Source organism: Alternaria metachromatica (genome assembly GCF_023757995.1).
Source record: "Alternaria metachromatica strain BMP 0045 chromosome Unknown scaffold_33, whole genome shotgun sequence".
In the NCBI taxonomy this organism is placed as follows: domain Eukaryota; kingdom Fungi; phylum Ascomycota; class Dothideomycetes; order Pleosporales; family Pleosporaceae; genus Alternaria; species Alternaria metachromatica.
Genome location: NW_026055524.1, coordinates 272,167 through 294,634, shown reverse-complemented (window position 1 = coordinate 294,634; position 22,468 = coordinate 272,167). Strand labels below are relative to the sequence as shown.

Sequence of the window (22,468 nt, the reverse complement as noted above, 5' to 3'; positions counted from 1 at the left end):
TTGACTTTCTTTAGCGCAATTGGATTTCACAGCAGGCAAGAGCTCCCGCAATTGCTCCCCTCACTCCCCGTCGCCGCCACTGGATCCCGCTTCCATCCCGTCTCTTTCGTGTATATACCGTTTGTGCGCCTTCCTCCACCTCATGGACGCCTTCTTCGCCTAGATACCCTTCCCACCGTGCGCCAATTGCACGCCCAACCTACGTCACCACACTTTTGTCCTGCGCTTAGCGAACGTCGCCGCCGCCATGCCCTCGCACTTGACCCGCCTCGTCTTCCGCAACATCATCGCCAACGAGCCTCTGCTATACCGGGGATGCCGCTACCGAGCCGTCCGACCCCGCATCATCACCCAGCATGGCGCCCGATTACTTCCCCAGACGCAACGGCGGACTTTCTTCGGGGAGCTGTTCAAGCAAAAGCGGAAGCTAAAGCCTGCAGAGGCGCCGCCGGGTCTGAATACAATGGCTGAGGTGTCGTATAAGCGGGCGAATGACCTTAGGCCGCCGGCACCGAAAGACGTTGCGGATGCGATCAAGGAATTCTTTGCGCAAAGAAAAGGCACGTTTGAGGACTGGCATGTGGGGACCGCGATTGAAGCTCTGAATTATCTGCTGGAGAACCCGAGAGAAGACGGGAAGCCGTGGCTGAGCCGGCATGACCTGGATAATATCTTGGAGAAACTGCTGGACACGTCGAAGCGGCCAGAGATTCTAGGGAAAGCGCACATGGCCTTTGGGCGGCTCGTGGTTGACGAGTTGGCAAAATCTGAAGAACAAGAGCCCGAGAAAGCCGGAGAGAAGAAGACCAAGGAACTCAAGGTCCCCTTTAAGATGTACATCGACTCGAGGCATATCCAAGTTCTATCCGCGTTCGGTGCGGCTACTCAGGCAAGGGATATCGCAGTCACTGCGTTCAAATACGACAAGACAGCGAATGCCTTGATCCGTGGCGCCGTCGTCTCTAGCTGGAACACAGTGATTGGAGGAATCATCCGGGAGAACAGTCTGACCGAGGTGTCAAAAACGGTGGATGCTTTCAAAGAAGCCTCGGTTCCATTGACCAGGCCTGCGCAAAATAAACTCGTAGCATTCTACGCTGAGCGTGGAGATCTGGAAAAAGCCAAATCTTGGTACTCGCAACCCGTTCACACCAAAGTGGGCCACCAGGTTACGCAGCCATCAGGCGGCACCAGCTCTGCTCTGCTAAAGGCCTGCGCCGCAGCAGGCGATCTTACTTACGGTCAACAGGTGGTAGCGAACATGCTCAAGGTTGAAATGCCCTCGAAACCTGAGTGGGATGCAATCTTTCTCTGGTCTGCTGCTATCGGCAAGGGCCCTGATGAGATCGCTCGGATGATCAACGTGCTGATTCGCAGGAATGACGAAGCACGACAAAAGGATCCCAAAGTCCCTGTAATTCGCCCAGACACCGAGACCATCAATGCGTTGGTAGAGCATTGCATGTCTAAGCAGGACCCCTACCTGGCGGAGCGCTATATTGTACTGGGCGAGAAGTTTGGCATTCATCCCGATGAGACGACCTATACGATGCAGATGCAATACCGCATCTCCGTCGGTGATCTCGATGGAGCCAGATCTGCCTACTTCAACCTGCAGGGTAGCTTTTCTGGGGACGAGCGCAGTGTCGCAGTCGTCAATGAGCTGATTCAAGCACTGTGCGTATCAAAACAGCATCATTTCGATGAGCTGATGGCCATGGTGGACGACTTGCACGAGCGCAAGGCCAATTTTGCTCCAGAAACTGTCGCAGCGCTGACGCTGTTGCATCTGCGGAGGGGTGAGATCCACGACGCCATGGATCTTCTCCAAGTGCACGCACATCAATACTCTCCAGAACAGCGGACGATCATCCAGAAGGCGCTTTCCATGTTCATTCTGGATGGCGAGACTAGCACCGCAGACGCTTGGGATGGCTACCAGATCTTGCGCAACGTGTTCGTCGAAACGCCCCGAGAGGACCGCATACCAATCATGAACGGCTTCTTCGCCAGGAATCGTTCCGACATGGCCTGCCACGTCTTCTTCCACATGCGCAACCACGTCAGCCCGACTCACACAGCAACAAGAGACGTCTACGTCGCAGCCTTCACTGGCTTCGCCCGCTGCCAAGATGCCGAGTCCCTCGAACTAGCCCACAACCAACTCAAACTCGACCTAAACGTGGAAATGGACACCAAACTCCGCAACTCACTCATGCTCGCATACGCTGCCACAGGCGAGAACCGCAAAGCCCTCTCCTTCTGGCGCGAGATCTGCGATTCCAAAGAAGGTCCCACATACAACAGTCTCGCCATCGCCTTCCGATCAAGCGAAGGCATGCACTTTGGCTCTGAACACGCCAAATCCATCTGGAAGCGCTTGAAAGACCAGGATGTTGAGATTGACAAGAATATTTGGACAGCTTATATGTGTGCTGTTGCGCGGAATCATAATCACGACGAGGCTTTGGCGCTGGTGGAATCTGTGGAGGAGGAGTATGGGTTTACTCCTGATTTACAGATGTATGTTTGACTTCTCTCAGATATTGTACTCGAAGACTTTACTAACGATGGATTAGTCTGGGTAGCTGGTTCAACTGCACGGCTAATATTGAGAGGCAAACTCGTGTCGAGGCTTGGATCAAGCAGCATTATCCCAAGGTGTGGGCTGAGATGGAGGCGCTGGGTCATTGGGTTACGATGGATGGGTTTGGGTATCGCCAGTATAACATTAATCGCGATCTTGATCCGTAGAGCGGTGGGGAATGGAGGAGTAAGGTAAGTACGCCAGCACTCGTGCACATCTAGACATGCGCAGCGAGGACAGCAAACTGTCCCAATGGCTTCAGGTCCAAAAATGGACAGTACTTGTGCCAATTGCGGGCTACTGGAGAAGATGGTAAGATCTATCGAAAAGCTTTGGAATCCGATGGAATCGTACAGGGAATCTAATACAGGCTTGGGAAGACTATCAGAGTATTGCGGGTAGTATGAGATTACGGTCGACCGCCGCATTTCGATTGCAAAGGTCTTGGGCCATGTGCTTTGCGCCTTGATCAAAATATTCACATTCGGCCAAGCATATCTTGTTTTCCTCTTCGTTCGTCAGGGTCTCGCTTCTCTCACTTTTTACTCGCTGGCGCTCTGTTTGTCCAGACGCCGACCAGGCCTCGGCGTAGAACGAGCGCTTTTCCACCGCTTCTCCTACTATAGACAAAACCGCCTAACCGTCACCTCCTGCTGTCTCACTCCCACCCACACCTCACTAGCTGGGTATCCGTTTGTCGCCCGCCTGGCCTTCGCGCGCCTCCCCACCGCTCTCTTACTAGAGACAAAATCCCCCCACCCGCCACCTCCTGTCTTCTCTCTTCCATCCACCTACCTGCCCTATCAATCCAACCCTCTCTCTCTTTCTGGCTGCGAAAGCCGCCCCATCATCTGCGCGGAAGCTTCACACTCGCTACTCCATCTATCCACTTCGCTAGCGACCGCGTCGGTCTCTCAAGAGCGATTGGCTGGACGACGGTGAGTAACCTCATGATTTGCGGAGAAAAATGAGATTTCTGACATTGAACGTGGTAGTCATCATGCGCGCTCACTATCTAGTCGCTGGCTTGATCGGCCTCGCTGGTCTTGCCTTCGCCGCTCCTACTCCCGAGTCCACTGCCGTCTCCCTCATCCCGACCTCCCAACCCGCCGACATCGCCGACCTCGAGTATGTTGCTCCCGAATGCAATATGGGACAACAGCCAGACATGTGGCTCGCGGCTATCTGCGGCAACCACACCAACACGAGCACCATGCCTAAGACCTGGCTCGGCGTCTGCGCACTACTTACCGCCGGCGTCGCGCATGAAGTCACAACCACGGTTCAAGACCCTGGTCTCATGTGCAGATTCTACGACGACAGCGACTACTGCAACAGCGACTACGTCGTCGCTACCCTTACCCATCATTTTCGGATTCCGTCGGCGATTGGCAAGCAGATCAAGTATGTCAGGTGTGATAAGGCGCCGCCACGTGGGGATTCTGGTGAGCTCGAGGCTAGAGCTCATGATGCTCTTCTGGACGATGCTCCTTTTGTTCTTGGAGCGGAAGATATCAAGCATGCCGAAGAGAATGACGCTCTTCCCATCCACGACGCCGACCCCATTCGACTCGAGGACACTTCATCTTCCTCCGCCTGTATGAACCCCGATGCGAGCCACTACTTCTTGTCCATCTGCGGCAATGGCAACGCCAACAACATCCCCAACAATTGGATGAACGCATGTGTGTCGCTGACCAGTACCGTTGGGTACCACGTCGAAACTGTTACTCAGAATGCGCGCATTATGTGCAAGTTCTACGACGACAGCAACGAGTGCAAGGGCAACATCGAAGAGGTCTCCATTATTACAGAGAAAGAAGAGAGCTTTAGGATTGACCCCGAGATTGGAAAGCGGATCAAGTATGTCATGTGCAAGATTGGTCGGTGGCGCAGGGACGTTGGTGGGATTGAGGGTAGATCTGATGGTTCTCCTCTCGGGTCACCGACAACAATTGTCGACGCCGACGTCGCAAAGAAACCCTGGGTCTGCCAGTACCCTCACTTCGCCTCAGCCTACCGGTACTTAGTAGTCTGCTCCCAGGCCCACGCCCAACAGCTGCCGGACATTCATCGGGGAGACTGTATGAGGCTGTCAGACCCAGTTGCGCTTCACGTCGACAGTTTCCTCCAAGACGAAAACACGGTCTGCGATTTCTACGACAGCAGTAACGGATGTCTCGGCAAACAAATCTTTCACTCGATGACACGGGAACATCAATATCGATTCGATATTGATTCGAAGTGGGGAACTTGGATTAAGCATGTGAGGTGTCGGTATGACGATACGTGGTACCAGGCTGGTGGGATTGAAGCTCGAGAGGTCGATGTTCCTTCCTCATCGGAGATCTTGGTCGCTCCGGAAATCGTAGTCGCTCCAGACACCGATGTCTCGCCAGGCGCCGGTGTCTCACCAGACTGGGCCTGCATGAACCCGTCCCCGGATAACCAATACTTGGTCGTCTGCAGCCATGGCGTAGGCCAACTCATGACCAACAAGCTCTTGGGTAACTGTCTGAAGCTAAACAGCGATATCGCGTATAATGTCGATTCCTTCATTCAAGATCAAGGTCTGAGGTGTAGGTTCTACAACGACCGCCACTCAGACTGCAAAGGCGAACTCATTTACACCGCTCAAACTCTGGATAAGCAACACCTCTTCAAGATCGATGCGAAGTACGGGACTAGGTTCAAGTATGTTTGGTGTTACAAGGGCGACCACCAGCTGAGCGATGTTCCTGCGCTCGAAGCTCGAGTAGCGGATACGTCTCTCGAGGCGCCATCTTTCGCGGTCGAGGAACCGTCCGGGCTCATCGCGCGACTCATCAGCGATACCGGTTACGCTTTTGAGTATCAAGAGAACTTCGCTGGGCTCTGCATCAAACTCCCGGATACGGTATCTCGTCATTTGACGCACGCAGCCTTGGTCGATCATACCCTCTGCAGGTTCTACGAGAGCGGCTGCTTTACTGTCATTAAGCCTCTCTTCACTGCAAAGAGCGAGGCCCCCTATACCAAAGTTCCTGTGCCATCGGATGTCAGCAAGAAAATCACCCACGCTGTCTGCGGGCCTTCGTCTGCCCCACACAATGAGATCGATGCGCGAGCGGATGCTGTATCTCTCGAAGCTAGCCCGACAGCCACTTCTGCAACAACGATGGCAAAGGAGTTCTTAGCGAGGATCTACAGCAGCACAAGCAACATGGCTGTTCTCAGCGACAAGAATAGAGCCTGCGTTCGGTTCAACGACGATATGTCCCACGATGTTACCAAGGTAGAAATGGGAGCCAACACTCTCTGCGTGTTCTACGACAACGCTTGCAGTCGAGCTGGATACCCCGTCTTCACCTTTTCGACCACGGAGGGGTACTTCAGTCGAAACGTGCCAGCAGATGCTTCCAAGCAGATTACCCACGTCATTTGCGGGAAGAAAGACACTCATGCTGCGATCGAGACACGAGCGGATGCTACAACGGCATATTCGGGAACCCTTGCGAGAATCTTCAGCAGCACGAGTCGTCATGCTATCCTCAGGGAAAACAGCCGAGCCTGCGTTATGTTAAGAGATCGTGTTGCCAACAGTGTTACCAGTGTAACTGTTGCAGCTCACACTCTCTGCGTGTTCTACGACAATGATTGCACCCTAGCTGTATACCCCGTCTTCAGCGTTTCGACCGATAAGGAGCAATTCACCACTCGAGACGTGCCAGGGGATGTTGGCAAGAAGATCACCCACGTCCTTTGCGGAAAGAAAGATGGTTATGCCGACGTCAATGCGCGAGCGGATGATTCATCTCTCGAACCAGCAGCCCAGAAGACGAAGATGGCCCGAGTCCTCAGCGATACAGCCGACTTGTACATCTACGACGACAACGATGCGGATTGCGTTGCGCTCAGCAAGCATGTGGCTAATGACGTTGTCGGAGTACAGCTGGAACCCAACATTCTCTGCGTGTTCTACACCAATGCCTGCAATATCGCCAAGTTCCCGATTTTCCGCGCTTCGAATCCTTGGAGCAATGCTGTGAGTGTGGATATCCCGGGGTACACTGGCCGCGACATCACGCACGTCGCTTGCGGCAAGAAGCACACTCTTGATGCTGAGATCGATGCCTGGGCGGCTGCTACACCGATTGTCGATGCCCGAGCGGAAACCACACCCACTGTTGATGCGCAGGCGGTTACTACACCCATTTTCGACAGCACAGTACTGACGACTTTACACTTGGAGGGTCCAGAAATCGCCAGGGTATTCAGCAAGACTGCCATGTTTGGTATTAAAGATGAAGACGCCAATACCTGCATCCCACTTGGCGACTCCATTGCGAATGATCTTTTCGCCGTGGCCGTACACGAGAACGTCCTCTGCAGGTTCTGGGAGAACAGCTGCGACGTAGCCAAGGGTCCTCTGTACCAGCTCCACTCGAACAAGGGGGATGTTGCCTCTAAAGTGCCTTCAGACATTGGCAAGCAGCTTACTCATTTCATGTGCATGCGTACTGAGCCTGAAGCTGCTATCATTACGCGAGAAGCACGAGACACATCGATGGCCGACCCTGGAGCCATGGCCTTCCTATTCGGCAGCACTTCCCAGCTTGGTATCTACGATGAAGACACCAAGAAGTGCATCCCGCTTGGCGACTCTATTGCGCATGATCTCATCGCTGTGGCTGTACCCCGAAATGTTTCCTGCTCGTTCTATAAGGACGGCTGCGATGTATCTAAGGGTCCTACCTTCCTTGTTGCGTCGGGCCAGGGGCGTGGGGATGTTCATTACGTGCCCTCGGAGATTAGCAAGAGGCTTACTCATGTCACCTGTGTGCGTACTCAGCCTCCCGCTGAGATCATTGCGCGAGAGGAAGGTTCTCGGTCCAATGTAGCTCTCATCACTTCCGCGGCCTCAACAGGCAGCACACCGGATCCAGCTACCGACATGACCATTGCCGAGAGTCAATACCCCCGAGACGGATATAGCCCCGTGGACCTCCCAGTCGGCGATCTATTCACCTGCTCTTATGAGCAAACCGATAGCTGCTGGATCATGGATGCACTCAACGATTGCTTGGAATTCCCTACGAACACCGCCCACAACGTCATGATCCTCGAGCAGGCTAAGGGGACGTATTGTTGGTACTACAACAAGCCTGGGTGCAAGGATAGTGATGAGGTTTTCCATCACACATCGGCGCCAGGAAATCCGACTGCCTTTATTGGGACCTTCTTCAAGGATCTCGCGAGTGCGGTGTGCGGAGGTCCCAGTGTGACATCTGAGCTGGAAGTTATTCCCCACGACCATGCTATCGAAAAGGTCACCGCCGTAGACAGGCCCATCTACGCCGACGATATCACCAAGCGCGATTCTCTCCCCACGGACTCGGCACCTTCATGGACACTTCCTAGAATCATCCGAGTGGGCGAAGTATTTGCCTGCTCCGAAGACTTTGCCTCCGGCTGCTGGTACATCAACGCCCAAAATAAATGCACGGATTTTCCGGCCCAGGTCGCCCACAAGTCCCAATTCATCATGCAAGCCAAGGGTACATGGTGCAAGTATTACCTTGAAGCCGGCTGCTCGCACGAAGCGTGGCAGTACGTATCGACTCCCACGGATCACACTACGTTCGGGGTCAAGACCAACTTGGTTGCGAGCGTGGAGTGTCAAGCTTCTAAGGCGACTGTGAACGAAATAACCAAGCGCGACTGGCCCCCAGGCTCAACAACAGTCTGCCACCAAGCGCACTACCAGTTCTGCACCGACAACGCCATCAACGCTATTCAGCAATGCGCCAACTTTGCTCCTGCGGATCAGGGCCCGATCTCGATCATCCAGTATGGTGGCGCATACTGCAAGTGGTACCGCGACTTTGGCTGTGGAGGTGGAGAGGACAAGTCGCCCATGAGCATTGATTCTAGGGGTGGAGAGCAGTGGGTTGATGACTTGAGCGTGGAGAACAGGTTCAAGAGTGTCAAGTGTGAGACGTATCAGTGGTAGGCCTTAGCTGACTGCGAGTCTTCTTGCGGATGTGATGAGGAAGCGAAAGTAGCTTCTTTGGATACCAAGTAATCGAATAAGTAGAGGAATGGAATAACGTTCCCTCCATCTTGTCACTGTGTGAGATAGGTCTGGAATATGCATCGACGTTGGGTCACCTACTTTGCACGTTGTCATATTCATGTAGGCTGCAAACCCATTCAGCTTTTCCCTACGTTGACGTGACTTGGAGGATTCTGGCCCGGTAAGCGTGTCAGTAAGGCGTACTTGACATACACGCTTTCCCTTCTTCGGTTAGCACGAACATAACCTAGCGCGTCCCAGGGAACCAACCCTCCTACCCCGCAAACTTTCTCTCCATGTTTCGCGACGTTTGAGTAACCATCGAAATGGACAGCCCAGCTGATCTCGATGCTTTCTTCGCTTTTCAGAATAGCCAGTTCGCCTCAGACCACGCCCTAGACGATGGCAGCTTCGCCGGCCTCTCCGAAGCCCTGGCGACCTCGAACGCAGCACCAAATCAGTACAATGAGACCTGGATGATGGATCCGTCACTTCTGGATCTTTCGAATAACTCGACCGCCTCGTCGTCTCCCTTCACGCCAAGCGCATCAATATCCAGACCTAAGCTTGGCAGTCGCTTCTCCAGAGAAGTCATCCGTACACTCAAAGACTGGCTCACTGTCCATCAAAAGCATCCTTATCCTAGTGAAGGCGAGATGATGGCTCTTCAAGACCGTACGGGTCTGAACAAAGCGCAGCTCACGAACTGGTTTGCGAATGCACGTCGACGCGGCAAAGTGCAAAGTGTCCGTCCGACTTCGCCGCAAGTTAAGAACTCGCCTTCTTCTCCGGTTGACATCATTCCAAGGCCCGGAACGCCTGCTGTTAGGATTGCGTCGAATCATAAAGACCCTATGCAGCGTTGGGTGGAATCGCCGCCGGAGCATGAACCTGCTGCTGTTGGCGATATTGCGCGTGCGATGGCTTCTACCTCGCGTGAGTGACTGACTATCCAATACATTGAGGTTGTCATGCTGACTGCTAGTAGATGAAGATGCTGGGGACTTCGCGTATCATCAACCATGGGAATCGCCTTATGCCATGTCCTCGGCAAGCAGTGCAAGAACCTCTCAATCGAGTGAATTCTCGGGTCATTGCTCGTCCGGCTCGCAGACATCACTCAAAGTACGCCGCGCACCGCGCAAGAAGCGCGCCACTCGACGCCGGCGTCTCGACACGGAGAGAACCGCACCCATCGGTATGCCGTATCAATGCACGTTCTGCACGGAGGTCTTCAAGACTAAGTACGATTGGCAGCGTCATGAGAAGTCACTTCATCTACCGCTGGAGAGATGGATCTGCGCACTCCAAGGCTCACGCACTACCAAGGAGTCGATCGGAGAGCAATGTTGTGTCTTCTGCGGCGAGGTGCGACCAGATGATAAGCATATTGAAGCGCACCACTACTCTGCATGCCAGGAGAGGAGCTTACAGGAACGCACCTTCCATCGGAAAGATCATCTCGTTCAGCATCTGCGCTTAGTGCACGGCGTCGAATTTTCCGAGTGGTCGATGGCGCGCTGGATGCTGCCTATACCTGATGTCAGGTCAAGATGCGGGTTTTGCGGTACTACCATGAGTACGTGGCTGGAGAGGACCGATCATCTTGCCGATCACTTCAAGTCTGGTGTTACGATGGCCAGTTGGCAAGGTGATTGGGGGTTTGATGCATCTGTCATACCTTTAGTCGAGACTGCTATTCCTCCCGGTATGATAATCCTGACTTTATGATTGAAGGTCTATACATACTGACATCTACTAGATCTCATCGATTGGGAGCGCGGCACTCTCATCCCCATGAAAGGTAGCGACCCATCATGGGGTACTCCACCAAACGCATACGAACTGCTCAAAGTCGAGATTGAGTTCTTCATCCAGCGATATTTCGACAAACATGGGTACTTGCCGGATAACGACGCGATGCAACTAGAAGCCTGTCGCATCATTTTCGCAGCTGAAACCACTTCCGTCATGCATGGACCAGACACAAACCATCTCCACGAGGTTTCATGGCTACGAGACCTGATGATGTCATCACATGAGCTGACTGAACACGCGAGATTCCAGCCCGTTCGATCTTCCCGCGAGAGCAGACATTTCCCGCTACGGATCAATGCCAAGGATCATCTCTTCGAACAATGCCCGCTGGAGGCGCAGCTTCGTGCTTTCGTAACTCAGCGCATAAATACATGCGAGGCGCTCGACGATGTGCAACTGCATCATGAAGCATGTCAAATTGTTCGGCGCATGGAGCAAGAGTCCAGTACGCCATCCGACGTCTTCGCCAATTGGATAGTCAAAGGGATCTACTCGGGCACAGATTGGATATCGCTCTTTAAGCAACGCGCAGGTATCTCTGATGATGTAACTACCGACATTCCGGCAGATCATGGCTTGGGCGAATTACTAGACCTCTCGTGGCCAGCCTCGCCTCCTAAAGAAGCATCCACTTCCGCTCTTGGGACCGCAAGTCCATCCAAGCAAACCCACGACTACTTCACTACGCTTCCCACATTCTCGGAAGAACCCATACTCTCGCCTGAATCTACCGCGCAGACGGACATGTACGGTCGGTTGCGATCGCTGCTACCCGACGACACCAACTTCTACCGGATCTTCGACAGCGACATGCGGAGATGGGCGGCATCGACGCTCTCACCGAAGAATCCAAACTGCCACGTCCCTTCCGATGAGGAGATTCAGCACCAGGCGCGATGGATTATGTATGATGGTGACGACCCGTGGAACCAGACACCTGCGGACTTTCCGAACTGGCTGTCACGGTTCAAGAGGGAGATTGGGATTGTGGCAGATGACGAGGGAGTGAATCCGGGTGATTTGGTGATGTGAATGCAGTGAATAGATGTTGACATCGATCATTTGTTGCCGCCTAGAAGTACGCCGACCTTTCCAGAGCTCGTGCGCATAGAAGAAGGCTTGGGTGCTTGCTACGGAGCACCCCCAAAGATTCATAATCCCTTACACTCAGTAAGACAAAACAGATTTTCTCTCAACCCACCACTTCAAAGTCTGGTAGTCATGAGCTCTCTACTACTGCGTGTATTTCGGTCCGTGTTGACCTCATTGTTTGAGCATGCCGGCTATCCTTTTGTCACGAGCTCTCCAAACCGACATACACCCTTTCAATCGAATTGCGCAGTTTCACCAGCAGCCGATACCACAACTGCTTCATCAGGCCAACCCAAAAACTCCCACTATGAGTCACCAGGCCCGTTCCGGCTATTCTCACTGCCAGGGGAGCTCCGCAACATTGTCTATGCTCACGTCCTCGAAACGGACGAGCCCATCCTCATGGCACCATACCTCAAGGACGGAATCCTCCACCAGCGTCTGGTCCTCGACGATCCAACCCGAGAACTACGGATTGACCTAAATCAAATGAAATTCATCTGCAAACAACTCTACGACGAGACATCAGCTCTCCCACCAACCCGCTGTCCGGAACTAATCTTCCCCCTCCGCAAAGACACCCCCGCCTCCGCTTCTAGCATATGCGCAGACTACATCGCCAGTGCCAGACCCGAACAACTCAACAGCATCCGCCGCATCCACGTCCACGAGCGCATCGCATACAGACAGGTTCCTTTCTCGCCGCACCTCTTCGACCCTTGCATGAACCAGCTCGTCACATTCGCCACCGACCACCCTTCCACCTCGCTCCAAACCTTCCTCCATGCCGTAGACCCAAAGGTCTCCAACGACGTATCCAAATTCCCCATCGCAGGCTTTTCCTACGAGATAGCCCGCAAACGGGTAGACTCCACCTCCGGATACTACAGCGCTTGGTACAATATCGACAGGGCTCTGGACGAGATGGCGGAGACATGGTCGGACCATGCGTTTGAACCGCAGCCGTTTCCGGGGAATTTCGTGTTTAGGTTGGGGTGTGGGGTTAGGTGGTCGAATTGGCAGCAGTGGGTTGGGTTGGAGTTTCCGAGGCCGATGCTTACGAGGACGGGGCCTAATTATACGGGGAGGTATGATATTTGGTTTTTGGGGCGGACGTGAGGCGGGCGATGGAGATGGTAGGGTGGAGCTTGGGGGAGGAGGGTGGTTAGATGGGCGGTAATTCGGGTGATGGAAGTCATAGGGCTGAGGTTGTTCACATACATGAGATATCATCCATCATGCAAACATCGCAAGTGCCTGAAAAGAACAGCAGTTGTTTCCTGAAAATCTCTGCATTCATATGAACTATACGGCGGCAGCAGAACTAAGTTCCTTGAGCCTTCTGCCTCATCCATTCAACCCGTCCCACCCACCTTCAATCTTGCCGCGGCGGCGGGAGAATATACCCGCCGTAATCGAAGACGTTGACCCCGGTGGGCTCGAACATGCCCTTTAAGCCCAAGAAGTCTAGCTGTGCAGGATCAAGTGCTGGCTGCGACACGATCTCTTGGGATAGCGGTATACCTGCCGCTCTTTTAATACGAGCCTGTGTAAGAGGCCCCTGTTTTAGCTAAGAGCTAAAACTTAGTTATACAAAAGCACTTATAGTTATATACTTTTACGCCTACTCTTACTATTTTTTTATACTTAGTTTTATAATTTTTAAATTTTTTTTAGTATATAATTTAAGTTAAAGTATTACTTTTTATAATTAGTTTAAGCTTTATTTTTTTTTAATAGCTTACTTAGCTTTATTAAGTAAGCTTAAAATTTTTTTTAGCTAAAACTATTATTTAAAGCTATACTTATTAACTTAGTTTTATAGCTTTTAAAGTAGTACTTACTATTTTAAAAGTTTTTTTACTTTTTAGTAATAAAAAATATAAACTAAACTTTAGCTTTTTAAATAAAATTAAAAAAAGTAAAGTTTAACTTTTTATAAATAAAAATTTACTTCTTTTATAATATAGTTAAGAAATTAATTATAGTACTTTTAGTAGCTTTACTATTAATAAGTAAAATAATATAATTATTAAAAGTAGTTATAACTAAGTAATATAATAAATAATAGTATCTTATATTTAATTTTATAAACTTTATTTAGTAAAAAGATATTAAAAAATACTTAGCTTTTAAAGTTATTTTAGAACTACTAAAAGATTTTAAAATTTTAATATATTTAGTATATATTACTATTAGCACTAAAGCTTTTATATAAATTAATAATATATTACTTTTAAAGCTTTACTAAGAAGAGAAACTTTATATTAAGTAATATTTATAGTATTAATACCTTACTATATTTAATCTTTAGCTATTAATATAATATAACTTAAGCTAATAAAGATAACTACTTTTTTAGTTTTTAAAAGTAACTATAATAGTAAAATACTAATATAGCTACTATTTATTTAATAGTATTATTATACTAAAAGTAAACTTTAAATATTTTATTCTTTTTAGTTTATTTATTATTACTTTAGCTAAGAATTCTAATAAATACTTTATACTAGTATATAATAGCTATCTTTATCTTTATAAGTAAAGCTATTTATAGTTTAATTTTATATATAAAGTTATAAGTATATATAGCGTAAATAATTAATAAATTACTTTAAGTAAAAAGAGTAATACTAGTAATATAATAACTATTTTATTACTTTTTTTAAAGTAAGTATAGCTTATAAAAAAACTTTTATATATTACTAGTAAGTTACTTAAAAGCTTAGCTATAATAAAAAACTATAAAAAGTTTTAGTTTATATATTAAAAGTTTTTATAGTAGTAGTATAATAATTTTAATAGTATTAATAGTAGTAATAGTCTTAGTAGTCTTAAAATATAATATAAAATAAGTAAAGTAAGCCTTAAAAGCTTTAATAATAGCTTTTATAATAGCTTTAATAATAGTTATTATAGAATATACCTCTAGATACTTCTTAAGAGTATAGTACGTAATTATACTAGTATAGATTAAAATAAGCTCTTAAAAGCTTTACTACTTAAAAAAGCTTTCTAAGTAAGCTTATAAAATAATAATTTATCTTCTATTTATTTCTATACTTCTAAACGTAATAATAGTTTATATAATAATTACTAAAATAGCTTAACTAAAAGCTTTCTTTTTAGTAGTCTTAGAGTAGTTTATAGAAGCTTTAATAAGTAATATAATATAGTATAAGAATATAATTAATAAAGATAATATAACTAGTAATAATATTAGCTTTAAATAAACTTACTAATACTAAAAAAACTTATAAAAGAGTAAAGATATAGTTAAGAGATTATTTATAGTATAGCTTTAGTATTAAATTTAAGCTACTATTTATATTTTTAATAAGTTTTAAATTTTTAATTTACTATAAGCTATAAAATAAAAATAAAAATAAAAATAAAAATAAAGAATAGAAAGTATATATATAGAAGTATAATTTTACTTACTAAATATTTTAGTATTTTATTACTTTATAATTTATAGTTTTATTAGTTATAAGCTATTAAGAATATATAATTATATTATAATTTTTTTTACTATAAGTAGATATTAGTATTTATAAAATAGTTACTTTACTATTTTAAATTTTAAAAGCTTTAACTATACTAAATATAATAGTGCTAAAAACTTAAGCTTTAGTCTACTTAATACTTATACTTTTAAATATAGAATTTTAACTTTTTTAGAAATATATCTTTTTATATACTAGTAATAGACTTTACTCTTTTTAGACTAGTTTATACTATAAAATTAGTTTACTAATAAATATAATAAATAAAAAGAAGAAAATTAGTTTAGTATATTATTTTTATACTTACTACTACTTATATAACTATAATATAGCTAAAAGAGCTTTATAGTTTATAAAGATATACTTAAGATACTATTAACTAAACTATAGTTCTACTTTATAAAAAAAAGATAGTCTATATACTTAAATATTAAGGTTAGAATAAGCTAGAATAGACCTAGTAGTAGTAGTAGTAGCTGTGTAAGAGGCTGTTAGTTAGTTAACAACTGTGGTGGCGGCATTTGCGCTTCTCCAGTAGCAGAGGTCTGCTGTACCGGCAGCGATTGCTGCGCTTGATGCAGTGGCAGCGTTTGCTGCGACCGAGGTGGACCATATGGGCCCATGTCTAGGTCAGGGTACCTTGCACGCTGAAGCGCCAGGAACTGCTCACCGTCTGTCAAGGCCTGCTCAACTGGCGTCTCGCCCACAATCTCTGGCACCGTCTGGGTTGCCATCGCGGGTTTGCGTCTCGTTTCTGCGTTGAGCTGATGTACTAGCGTGAGATGTTCGCGCCTCAGCTGTTCATGCTTTTGCTGCAGTGTCGTGATAGCAGTCGCCTGTTGCTGCATTGTCATGATAGCAGCTTCAAGAAGCTGCTCTTGCTCTTGCAACCTACTTTCCAAGTGCCTATTGTAGGCATGCCTAGGGTCAGTACAACTGCTTCGAGGACCGTATGTCTCGGGTACACGGCCATACTCAGCGCCGTAGCTGCTGTTTTGATAGCCGGCATGATAGCCAGGCTTTTGGTATTCACCAAAGCGCATACCGTCAGCCGACTTCTGATGGTGGCGCACTACAATTGGGCGGAGACTCTCCGCGTAATGTCCACGTTGTGGATTGTCATGCTGCCGCTCATTAGGCGGGCCATCGCCACCGTTACCAAGGCCTTGGCCGAAATGCTGCTGCAGGTGCGAATCCTCTGCCATGGTGGTGTTCATGGTCGTTTGCAGCGGTGTGGGATGTCGATGCTGCGGTCAAAGATTCAGGTGTCGCACTGAGAGTCTTCTCTGTTTGGCCAAGGCGCTAGTGCACTGATCACGTGCTCGGTGACGCCGCTCACGCACCCTTTGGGCCGTTGCCATCACGCAGCGCCATTGCTACAGAGCCAAAGAGCCATGAGGTCCTCGAAAGCTGAGCGACGTCAATACAGGCTACACCGCTGGCAATGCCGCAACACGATTTGGGAATTTGCAATGTAGACTGCAGGTACATCGCTTGATCAACATGAGGACTTCCTCCATACATGCATCAGATTGACATCTCTGTACAATTTCATAATGCGTATAGCGAGCCCCATATATTTTGGAACGGCATCAAATTACGAACACAACGTATCCTTGCATGTTTACACTGCAAGCCGGGGCATACACTATGTCATCACACAAACGCGACCGTGCTAGAGATTCCGAACGTCAACTTACCTTCACTTCATGTCAGTGCGCTGAGCCCTCGCTTAGCCTGCGCATTTGCTCTTGCCTCCTCCACACGGTTTTGCTCTAGCAATCTCCATACTCTTCATTCCGACATCCCGACAGCGGTAGTCAGCGACAGTGACCAACAGCATGGCTCAGCCGATGGCGAATGCAAGTCCTGAGGGCGACGGCGCGGGTACTGTCTCCTATTGCAAGCACTTCTATGTCACTAACAATGTTGCCAGTGCCAGCACCGATCCGGCCTCAGCTCCAGAGCCCGCTTCTTCGACTACCTGGCGAGATACGCAACAAGATATACAAGTACGCGCTAATGGAGACAAGACCGCTTCAAGTTGCCGGTCAGCCTTTGCAGCTGGCTCGCAAGGCGAAGTACAGGCAAATCCATCATGTCAACGAACTTGCGCAAACTTGTCGGCAGCTTCGTCTCGAGACGGCAGACATGGGATCGGCATGGAAATGCGTGTTCTCTTTACACAAAAGCCTTATACCCACCTCTACACCTATCTGCCTGATAGTTCACGCAGATCAACGCGGAACCTGCGACTTCATCCACTTTGGTCACAATTTCCGCTGCTTCGTTGCATTTTGCATCAGACATCCCGAAGTCGATGTGGCTTTCCTCACCAAGTCCATGAAAATTGGAGAAAAGCCTCGCGATCTCCTCATCTTTGGGGCTGCATTACAGCTGTACTTGCGAGGAAAGCGGGTATCGTTCAAGGTTGATGACTGGTTCACAAACAGGGTCAACAAGAAGGTGGCTATGATAAAACATGAAACACGCTGCGAGACTTTCGAGGAGGGCAGCCGTTTTCCTCCCAACTTGAAAATCTTCCCAGACGAAGATTATGATGAGACACCCATCAGACACTCTCGCATGAAAAGGATGGAGGGGTTTGAAGACCGGGTAGCGCAGATTCGTGGCTGGTTCGAACATGGTATTTGAGTGGGCGTTGACTGATATTTTGAGCAGTGCTGAAACTCGCATCTTGCTATCAACGAGACGAGGTACTTGCGCGGTTGAAGAAAATCTCGAGGTAAGAAAGGATGGAATGAATTAGGACAGATTTGCCGGCGCCTCAGCTGCGCATACGCTACCTACACATGATAATGTAGCAAGCTCTCTTGACTCTTTAATACAGCACATTGAGTTCATTACACGTTCAATCGGACAACGATCGTAAACTGCGTGGACAGTGTCCAAATCTGTGGTGTCAGTATGCTGTTAGATGTTGCACATGTAGCGCGACTCAGTCTGAAAGATTGGCTACCGTACACCAGGGAAGACTGCACATGGCCAGTATTGTAATGAAGCAGAAATGCTCGACGCAGCAGTCAGGAGCACACTGGTTGCATGATTCGTGCGAGAAGAACATGGTGTATGTTGTCGATTTTGGTATGACGAATGATGTGTCAAGGAACACACGCTGTCATGTCCTTTCTGGTCGCTAGCGGGGCTTGGCGATAACTAATCCGCATTACCCCAGAGCTCCTTCTCCACACCCCATTCCGCCCCATCCGATGGGAAAGAGCCAACACACGCTTTGCAGAAGCCATTGCGAAGGCAAAAAAATACATGGGTTTGTGAGAGGCGTGCTACTACGGCTTCCGCCTTCTCAAAAGTCTCCTCCGAATGGTACCGTCCTCACAGCTCCAATGCGACATTCACCACGGCAGCATCGCGCTTCGCGGAGGTGGCCTGAACCTTTCCCAAAGCAGGATGCCATCCGACATGCGGGAAGACTTCGCGCTCCTCGACTCAGGCAGAGGATGAAAGGAGGCTCAAAAGAGGCGGTACATTAGGCAAAAGAAACGGCAGTCGGCTCGTTCATCACGGGACTACATCATTCATTGGTGGATCGGCGCCTCTCTGGGGTCGAAGCATCTCCACAGCCGGAGGAAAGCCGTCCGAAGTAATTTATATAAGAGGTCGCGCTCCCCACGGGGTGGAACGTCTGTTTGGCTCTTTTCAGAACGACGGCGACATGTTGCTACCAAGCTTAAGAGAAATGGCTCTTTGGCATTGGTGCGCTCAATCGAATGGTTGAGATTGGTACGTATATTTGCTTATCTCGTCACATCACGCATCTTCCTGTTTGCGGTCGGCACCCCATACTCACACCACCCACGGGGTACCTGTCTACTATAGCACGGAGTCAAGGCTAACCATCGTAGACGTATCTGGAGACTCCATCAACGTGTCTCCCCACATGCGCACCACAACCGTCATCCCACATACTGCCGTTCCCAACATCCGGTAACCCCTCGGTCTCCCGAACATCACCCGGTCTCACAATCTCGACGCGAAAGCGTGACCTGGATGTCGGCACCTGTCACATTGCTCATCTCACGATGCTCTCGCATTGATCCACACGGACCCGTATTTTTCAAAAACTTCAGGACTCTTGGCTCAGGATTTTCACGCTTTGATGCACGTAGCGGGCCGCTAGCGCTGCAACCTCGGAGTCGGAGATGAGGTTTTTATCGCGCGTCGGCCAAGACCGGCGTTTGCTGGGAAACCTGCCAAGTTCGTACCGCCGACACCGAGGATGCGCTGCCAGCGATGAAAAATCACGGTGACGTAGAGGTGGACATCTGACGCCGCAAGTCTCGATTTACCGCGCTCCGCGAAGAATTTGGATATCCCGCAGGAACTGTCACCCCCGGTTTTCTAATGCAGAAGCTCTGGCGCACCAGTTACCGGCTGCTAGGACGAAAAACGTGCTGCCCTAGCTGGAGAACAACCTTTTCGTTCCGACTACCCTCCAATGGCGACCAGATGGACTTGTCACCGGTGTGAACGATCCAACGCGACTTGAGGCTCTGCGGAAGCTAGCGAGTGCCGTCACGTCCGTGCGTACACGTCTTGCATATTGTCCAACGATATGAGGCACTTGTCAGCCTCGTCTGCACTATAGACGCGTCTATGCCCCTGCATAAGGAAACATCCCGGGTAGTTCCAAGCTATCTCATAGGCCGGCTGGATGAAGTCTAACATTGGATACTCGGATGGAGCAGTTCGCCGATACTGAAGCGCACCCCGACATCACCATCCACAATGGCCATGCGAGGGGAAACCGTTGGAGCACGCGATACTGGAGTCACTGGGGCGAGATCACAAACTATACGACCCCGTATACGACCCCGAGGAGCAATCCACCAGAACCGGAAGGGTGGTATACTTGCAGCAGCTGCAGTGGGCCGATCGTTGCACTATCAACTGTCTGTGCTTCTCGGCGTGTCCAGCAACCATTCCGATACTACGCGATGAAGAAAATTCACGACCGGCAGCTCTCCGGCTCGAGCGTGCTCGTGACAGGCTGCCCCATTGCCAGCTCCAGCTCCACGATGCGATGTCATCATACCTCCGTTGTCAGGGCGCTCGTGCGAGCATATCTCCTTTCGCCTCCATGGCTAGGGCGTTCTGGAAAATGTTAGTCGGATGGGTATGCGGATGAGACTGACACTGGGGCTCCACTGTCAATAGACCCTACGAACCCGTCTCCGCATGCATTTTCTGCTATTTATACGGCGCAGCCTTCTCCTCACAGCCCACACTGGTCTCCTCTTCTCCAGCTTCTCTCCAGCTCACTTTGTTTGAGACGTATACCCCGCGCTGCAGACCAGCTCGACTTTTGCTCGATACCCTTTTGTTTTTCTCTATTGATTCCTAATTACCACGCGCCCAACATGACGGTCATGTCGCGTTTCTTCAAGAAGAAGGCGACCGAGGAGGAGATCCACGAGAAGGGAACACCCAACACCGCCACTCCTGCGGACACACCTCCCAGGGGAAACTCTGAGACCGTCCAGGCTGCGGATCTCGAGCCCAAGGGCCGCGTGCCTGCCATTGCCGTTATTCTCGGTGCTTGTGCCAGTATCGGTGGATTCATGTTCGGATATGAGTCTGGACAGATCTCTGGTTTCCTCGAGATGGACGACTTCAAGGCGCGTTTCGGCGGTGAGAACAACGAGTTCTCTGCTGTCCGCTCCGGTGCCATTGTCGGTCTTCTTGCGTAAGTCACTTCCTCCGCAACGCGATGAACGCGTCTAACAATCTCCCAGTGTCGGTACTCTCTTCGGATGCTTAGGCTCAGCTCCTCTCGCTGATACATTCGGTCGTCGTCTTACCATCTCCGGTTCTGCCTTTTTCTACATCATCGGTGTCATTATCGAAATCACCAGCAAGAACGTCTGGGTTCAATTCGCCATGGGCCGCTTCACTGCCGGTCTTGGTATCGGAGCTCTCTCCACCGTCGTACCCATGTACCAATCCGAGTCGATCCCCAAGCGCATCCGTGGTGCCACTGTCTCCTCTTACCAACTGTTCATCACACTCGGTATCTGGACCGCATACATGGTCAACTACGGCACGGAGAAGGACTACGTCAACAGCGCTCAATGGCGCATTCCCAACGGTCTTTCCGCACTCTGGGCCATCATCCTCGGTAGCACCATCCTCCTCCTTCCCGAGTCCCCACGCTACGCATACCGCAAGGGCAAGGTCGACGAGGCTCGCATGAACATGGCCCGTCTCAACGGTGTCGACCCGCACAGCGCCTTCATCGACGCCGAGATTGCTGAGATCCAGGAGAAGCTCGAGGCTGAGTCTGCTGGCGGCGACCACCCATGGCACGAGATCTTCACCGGCCCTCGCATGCTGTACCGCACTCTGCTCGGTATGGTCCTTCAGGCCGGTCAGCAGTTGACAGGTGCCAACTACTTCTTCTACTACGGCACAACCATCTTCTCCGCCACCGGCCTCTCCAACTCATACGTCACCTCCATCATCCTCGGAACCGTCAACGTCGTCGCTACCATCTTCGGTCTCTGGGTCGTCGAGAACGTCGGCCGCAGAAAGGCCATGATGGTCGGTGCTGCCTGGATGGCCATGTGCCTCTTCATCTACTCCTTCGTCGGTCACTACGCTCTCGACCAGAACCTTCCCCAGAGCACGCCCGCTGCCGGAAACGTCATGATTGTCTTCACCTGCCTGTTCATTGCCGCGTTCGCCACCACCTGGGGACCCCTCGTCTGGGCCATCGTCGGAGAGTTGTACCCTGCCCGCTACCGCGCTACCTGCATGGGTCTCGCCACCGCCTCCAACTGGCTCTTCAACTTCATCATCTCCTTCTGCTCTACCCTCATCACCGACCGCATCGACTACTTCTACGGTCTCGTCTTCGCTGTCTCCCTCGTCCTGCTCTTCTTCGTCGTCTACTTCTTCATGATTGAGACTAAGGGCCGCTCGCTCGAGGAGATTGACACCATGTACATGATCCACGTCAACCCTATTACCAGCGCCAAGTGGGATGCGTCGAGCTTGGCCAAGGACGGTCTTGTCGACACCGACAGGCTGCATATGGGTCCTGGCGGTCGCAACTTTAGCAAAGCGGAGCAGGCTGGTACCCACGGTGGTATCTTGGAGCCGGCGGAGCGCAACGAGAACCAGGTCTAGATGGCTGGTCGTGGGAATGAGGCTATGATGGAGAAGATTTGTTCACGATTGGAGTGGACTGTGACGGCCTAGAATTTTATCAGTTGTAATTCAGTATGAGTGTCCGTATGTAGGACAGGAAATGGGATGCCAGTATAGTGCATGCCCTCAATACATTATCATTAAATCACTTGCAGTCTTCTCATGGTGCATGAATGCTTTTCGTGTTGTTCTCGTATCTCAGACCCAAGTGTTCGACTACTT

At 49.6% G+C, this 22,468-nt stretch overlaps 5 protein-coding genes across 5 annotated transcripts; all 5 read left to right on the top strand.

Moving 5' to 3' along the window:
• Positions 1-247: 247 nt before the first annotated feature.
• J4E83_009546 (uncharacterized protein) lies at positions 248-2,754 on the top strand (the record flags this gene model as incomplete). Its single annotated transcript, XM_049336431.1, has 2 exons — positions 248-2,523; positions 2,580-2,754. The coding sequence occupies 2 exons, from the start codon at positions 248-250 to the stop codon at positions 2,752-2,754; spliced, it is 2,451 nt and encodes an 816-aa protein (XP_049184530.1).
• Positions 2,755-3,587: 833 nt separating this feature from the next.
• J4E83_009545 (uncharacterized protein) lies at positions 3,588-8,579 on the top strand (the record flags this gene model as incomplete). The annotated part of the gene is made up of 1 exon (XM_049336430.1): positions 3,588-8,579. The coding sequence occupies one exon, from the start codon at positions 3,588-3,590 to the stop codon at positions 8,577-8,579; it is 4,992 nt and encodes a 1,663-aa protein (XP_049184529.1).
• A 389-nt stretch (positions 8,580-8,968) lies between these two features.
• J4E83_009544 (uncharacterized protein) lies at positions 8,969-11,492 on the top strand (the record flags this gene model as incomplete). Its single annotated transcript, XM_049336429.1, has 3 exons — positions 8,969-9,578; positions 9,631-10,350; positions 10,405-11,492. 3 exons carry the CDS (start codon positions 8,969-8,971, stop codon positions 11,490-11,492), a joined length of 2,418 nt encoding a protein of 805 aa, XP_049184528.1.
• Positions 11,493-11,954: 462 nt separating this feature from the next.
• On the top strand, positions 11,955-12,671 carry J4E83_009543 (uncharacterized protein; the record flags this gene model as incomplete). The annotated part of the gene is made up of 1 exon (XM_049336428.1): positions 11,955-12,671. The coding sequence occupies one exon, from the start codon at positions 11,955-11,957 to the stop codon at positions 12,669-12,671; it is 717 nt and encodes a 238-aa protein (XP_049184527.1).
• Positions 12,672-20,457: 7,786 nt separating this feature from the next.
• Positions 20,458-22,225, top strand: J4E83_009542 (uncharacterized protein; the record flags this gene model as incomplete). Its single annotated transcript, XM_049336427.1, has 2 exons — positions 20,458-20,783; positions 20,833-22,225. The coding sequence occupies 2 exons, from the start codon at positions 20,458-20,460 to the stop codon at positions 22,223-22,225; spliced, it is 1,719 nt and encodes a 572-aa protein (XP_049184526.1).
• Positions 22,226-22,468: the final 243 nt, after the last annotated feature.